Here is a 5,815-nt window from a genome sequence, read left to right on the forward strand (position 1 = left end):
ATGTGGCTAGGATATTGGTTTACTTGTGAAAAGCCAAGTGTGGGTGGGATGTAGTCCAAAGTATCATCGCTTTGTTCTATATGCATATATTAAACATCCACACACACGCGCGTACACAGACACTGACTTGCACATGTACTGGTATGTACATACATATGTATAAGTATGTGCATATACGAACACATATACAATAATGGTCTGTTTTAAGAGTAGAAGTCATGGTTGCCGATAAAAAGAGGAAAAGGCGAACGCATCAATTTCGAGTAGTTTTGAAAAACGGTAGCATGGGTTTCATCGGTAGAGAGATACATACATACATAACATACACATTACATACACACGCACACACATATGTACGTACGTACGTACATACATACATACATACATTATTACATACATAGAACGTAATATTCGTGTTTGTGCAAGCATTCCAACGTTTGGAAACGAACACGTTTGAAATGGGAAAAATATGTACTCGTTTTCTTCTTCTTCATAACTAATCATTTATAGTTATTACAATTTACCTCACCCTAATGGTAAGGAGTCATGCTATTGTTGTCTACATCTTGGGTTTGATTCCTAATTTTCTCATCTCTCTCTCTCTCACTCATTAGTACCATGTCATAGCAAATTTTTATATTAGTGTTATAATAGTTATTTTCTTTTATTTTTTTATTATTACAACTAAGCACAACCTATTGGTAAGTTGTTGTGCTACTATTATTTGTGACTTGGGTTCAATTTCCAACTTTCTCATACCCTCTTGTTAGTGTCATGGCAAATTTTTATGTTAGTGTCATGTTCGTTTTTATTCTTTTTCTTTCTTTCTTTGTTATTAGAAATTAGGTCACCCTAGTGGTAGGTTGTTATGCTACTACTGCCTATGTCATGTTTTCTTCATATTCTCGAATATACGTTTTATGAGTTTTTGATCGTTTCTTTTTTTCTTTCTTTGTTATTAGAAATTAGGTCACCCTAGTGGTAAGTTGTTATGCGACTATTGCCTATGTCATGTTTTCTTCATATTCTTGAATATACGTTTTATGAGTTTTTGAACGTTTGATTAAAATTTATAATGACATATTTTGATTCAATCTCTATAGTTCATACTCATTTTTTTGTAAAGTTCTAAAGTGAGGATGATAGAGATGTCTTGATTCGCATCCCAAAAGTATGCATGTGATACAATGCAAATATTGCAACCATACTTATGTTGGTGGTTCACAATGGATTAGAGTCCACTTATTAGGATCGAGAGTGAATCAATATATAATATAGACCCTAGTCAATCCAATCCAACTTTGAGATGATTTACCATACACGTTTGATTTGAATCATTCTCGAATGCGAATGTGCGTATGATACGTATGGTTCATTCTATGATTACATACATATATTATGTACATTACATTACATACATAGGATACATACATACATATATATACAGGCACAATATACCCTGCTCCTCCACAGGCAGGGCACCGAAGGAAGAAACACGGAGGCAGCGATTCCTCTACGAGGTACTACTCTCCCCCCTTCCTCCTCATTTTCATTCTCCCTGTCTCTGCATTCCTCAGTCTCAGGAATTGCCAATACTGGCCTTGCCCTCTTCTATCTCAGAGGTCTCGTCTCACCACATTTGGGACAACGAGAGTAAAAGTGTATAGCGTATTCGCAGATAGGAGATTATCTATGTCTAATGTTTCTCTTGACCTAATTGCTAAAAGTTTCGTTTGATAGAATGACTCTGAACATTTTACCTGCATTCTAAAAAGCATCCCTTTGGCCATTTTGTTGACAGAATGACAGTATGTCAAAGCAACATCATTTGGGTGTCATACCCTGACTCATGAGAGAATACTCGTGTAAGAAATAAGAGAAGGGGTGTTTGAGTTGAAGGGTTCATGAGAAAATACCGTCTGTGCAGGCACTTTCCTCATCTCTATAAGAAGCCGTAATCTGTTGCTTACTTTGATGCAGATGATTTGTTGTAAAACGGTTGTAAATGTGTAAAATTTCATCTCAAATATGGATGACAGATTCCTTTTAAGAAGCCTCTAAGTATTACCATTTCTCTCATGACCCAAGTGATTGCCAATAATTTCCATTGTCAAATTTTTGTATGCTGCAGTTAACTGATCCTATAGAAGACCCTAAAATAAATTCCAGGGTCATCACATTTACCTCTTATCTAAATGAAAATTCTCATCAAATGCGTCTGCTGTGAAGACATACAAAAGTTGAGCCTCTTTCTAATGGCTGAAATCAAGAAGCATTAAAGAAACAAAAAGTTGCTGTTCTCTATCCATCAATCCATTTATATTTTCTCCAAAATTTATTGTGTTACATTGATGTTCCATTTTTCTAATGTTTAATGGAAAATGTAAAAGAATAATGAGAATATGTGAAAGTTAAAAATCAATAGCACAGCATCAATCATAGAAGATTTAAATGCGATTATAGGAGATAAAAATGGAGCATGATCACTACATCGAAATTCCACACGGATGCATTATATTATATATCTTATAAATCTAGGTTGGCTTTATGTAGATTAGTGTAAACAGGTCTCCTAATCATAACTAATCATTAAACAAACAAGATAATGAGACAAGCATTGTGATAAATTGTATGCTCTGCCTATATGAGTAAAAAGGATCTCTTATTTAAAAGGTAAAGAGTCAAGATGCGAAGAGAGGAATTTAAAAATTTTGCTTACATTTTGTTGCAATAATATGTTGGCACCTAAAATGATGCAACTTCCTTAGCTTTGAAATGATGGCTTCAAAGCAAGAGTATGCTTTCTTTTCAATTCTCCTTTGCACCCCAGATATTGTATATTGTATAGAGTTGAAGGTTTCAACTCAGAATATTGCAGATGAGATAAACCAGGAAACTGCAACTGAAGTTCAGATTGTTAATTTCAGATTAGAGCAGTCTAAGTATGAAGATATGAAATCTACAATGCAATTAGGAACGTGTTTAAACTAGGAAACTACGACTATGGGGAAAGTGCTCCAACAAGACATCTGTCCAACATCTCATAGTAAAAATAGTCGCAATTCAATAGCCACGCGTTTTTATGGAACTACGAGTTTACTTTTGCTTTAGGTCTGAAATTCTCTGCACATTTGAAGTGGCTCTTTTTGTAGCACATTGATAAATTTGAATCTTTGGATGTGGACTTGGATAGTGAATGTCCATTTCCAAATGTAATGGTGTTTTCACATAGCTCAAGTATACTGTATGGAAGAGTGCACCTATTCACATATGATTGTGTGTTAGTTTCTCAGTATTAAATAGAGCTGTTACCATGCAGTTCTGACATTGTTTTTTATGACTTAGATGATGGCTGTGCATTTGTTTAGCATTTATCTTCTTTACAAAATAACCATTGCTTGCAGATAATAGCAAAGATAAAGAAAAAGCTAGGCTGTAAGCTAAATTGTATTGATGGGAAATGGCTCCAGCAGGCGACGGAGAAATGAGGCTCCTATTTATGCTCCTCAGCCATGGTATGTTCTACCTCCAGTGCAACCAGCTTACCATCCTGTTCCATATCCACAGTATCCACCAGATCCTGTAGCGTCTCTTCCTAATGTTTACTGGCATGGCTATAATTCCCAAAGACATCCTGTACCAAATTCAAGCATTGGATGTCAGCCTCCATTACCACCAGCATCTAGTGGCACTGCCAATCCAACTCAGCAGACTGTCACAGTGCATAATGCAGTGAACATAAAGAAGGGAACCATTCGGTTGATCAAGGATACAGAACAGCTGGGATTTTATCTACTTTCTTTTATTTATGATGCGGAATCTTCAGGAAGGTATATGAGCTACATATCCATGAACTTAAGAGTCTTAGTATGGTTATTTATTGATGTGTGTTGCTTGCAGTTTCAATATTTTTCTTTTTGCAAAGGAGGATGAAAATGATTGTAGCATCAAGCCTCTTTATCCAAAAATTTTCACCCCAATAAGAATTCCTTTTGAAAGGGGCGTGTCTAAAGCATTTCAGCAAGCTTCAGGAACAGGCATATACTTGGATTGTTTTGTTCCCACTGATCTAGAGAACGAAGGAGAGGATCATGTTTGTCCATTGGTGATTAGAGCTCAAACCAATGTGCCAGAATCTAAAGAAACCCCAACTAGTACTGGTGAGGTTGATATTGGTGCAGCACTTCCAAAATATGTGAATTCACAGATCACTCAAGCAGTCATTCAGAAGAATGAAGCTGGAGATTGCAAGGTGCGAGTACTGCGGCAAATCATTTGGGTTGATGGTGTGAGATATGAATTGAAGGAGTTGTATGGTGTTGAAAATGTTGTGGATCAAAACAAACATGATGACGATGATTTCGGAAAGGAATGTGTTATCTGCATGTCAGAACCTCGAGATACTGCTGTAATGCCCTGCAGGCACATGGTAACTTGCATCATACCTTTGCTTATATATAAATAAAAATACATACATATTGTGTTTCATTGGGTTTCGTATCTGATTGATTTTGTGCATTTCTTGTAGTGCATGTGCAGTGGATGTGCGTCAGATTTCAAAAATCAAATGGATAAGTGTCCCATCTGTCGACAGCTTGTTGAATCACTTCTGAAAATTAAAGTTAAAAGCTAACAGTATTGGACAGTATAATTATGCCTAGGTCAAGTTCCTTAAACCTGCCACAACCTTGAAAGTTTTATTGAATCGAAGTTTGGCAGGACCTCTTCCTAAGGTCTCTAGTGCCAGTAGGCAATTTATGTGCAAGTGTTGGTGAACTATTCTCTCTGTAAATTCAGACCAGCTCTATTCGCTTATTTCTAAGAAAGGGCTGAATGTCTTTTCAAGATGTTGATCTGAGTTGTTTATCCCTCAACATGTATTCTTTGGAGATGAGGTTTGCAAGTTGTAGATACCTCCATATTTGTAATTTCAAATTTTCTCATTGAGCTTTGAAATCTTGAATGAGCAACGAGAAGATTGGCATCTATTATGTCTAAGAAAAAGTATGATGCATAATGGCACAGTAACATATGGAAACAAATGTAAGGAAATTTAAATAATTAAATAAACAACATTGTAAAATGTTGCACGTTTCTAAGGCAAGATTTTGGTAAAATGGGTGCTAATATTTTGGAATTTGTGGCTATTTTGCCTGAAATGATGTGGTAAGCTTAATACTTCAGAAGGCTTAGAGACAAGCAGACCATCATTCTTGGCCATATGAGTGGAGTGGATGTGCAAGAAGGGATGCCTTGGTTCATAGAGGAGGAGAAATGGCCAAGTCATGCACCAATCTCAAAATGAGGGAATGAAAAACTAATCAATCACACTACATAGTGATGCATCATAACGGAAGTCCAATAAGCATAGAGCGTAATAAACGTGTTCGTTTGGAAATGTTCAAAAAGCGAAAAATATGTGTTGATTTTTTTTTCTTGTTCTTCCTTATTAGAAATGAGCTCACCCTAGTTGTAAGTTGTTATGTTTCTATCAACTATGTCTTGGGGTTGAATCCCAATTTTCTCACCTTTCCTTCTCCCTCTCTTTAGTGTCATGTCATAGTAAAATTTTATGTTAGTATCATGTTTTCCTCGTATTCTTGAATATACGTTTTATGAGTTTTTGAACGTTTGATTATAGTTTATAATGACATTTTGATTCAATCTGTATAGTTCATACTCATTTTTTTGCAAAGTTCTAAAGTGAAGAAATTGATACCCTCAGTCGTTGCGAGATGAGAACATTGATCATTGCAAGATGAGCTCATCATCAATACAATTATGTCTTTGAATTATTTGATTTTTATGTTAGTGC

General features: G+C 35.7%; 1 protein-coding gene across 1 annotated transcript; it reads left to right on the forward strand.

The window, feature by feature from the left end:
- Positions 1 to 1,447: 1,447 nt before the first annotated feature.
- Positions 1,448 to 4,986, forward strand: LOC147865444 (putative E3 ubiquitin-protein ligase LUL3). Its single transcript, XM_087318251.1, has 4 exons — positions 1,448 to 1,520; positions 3,405 to 3,830; positions 3,901 to 4,429; positions 4,529 to 4,986. Exons 2-4 carry the CDS (start codon positions 3,454 to 3,456, stop codon positions 4,631 to 4,633), a joined length of 1,011 nt encoding a protein of 336 aa, XP_087174377.1. The 5' UTR covers positions 1,448 to 1,520; positions 3,405 to 3,453; the 3' UTR covers positions 4,634 to 4,986.
- The last annotated feature ends 829 nt before the right edge of the window (positions 4,987 to 5,815 follow it).

Source organism: Azolla caroliniana, unplaced genomic scaffold, assembly GCF_043228905.1.
Source record: "Azolla caroliniana isolate FFs.n. ecotype wild unplaced genomic scaffold, voAzoCaro1.0.p SCAF_4, whole genome shotgun sequence".
Lineage (NCBI taxonomy): Eukaryota > Viridiplantae > Streptophyta > Polypodiopsida > Salviniales > Salviniaceae > Azolla > Azolla caroliniana.

Excerpts from the sequence above, each read along its gene's own strand:
- LOC147865444 (XM_087318251.1), top strand. The coding sequence starts at position 3,454 with ATGGGAAATGGCTCCAGCAGGCGACGGAGAAATGAGGCTCCTATTTAT. Across the intron at positions 3,831-3,900 it reads GATGCGGAATCTTCAGGAAG|TTTCAATATTTTTCTTTTTG; the intron begins GTATATGAGCTA and ends TGTTGCTTGCAG. Across the intron at positions 4,430-4,528 it reads TAATGCCCTGCAGGCACATG|TGCATGTGCAGTGGATGTGC; the intron begins GTAACTTGCATC and ends CATTTCTTGTAG.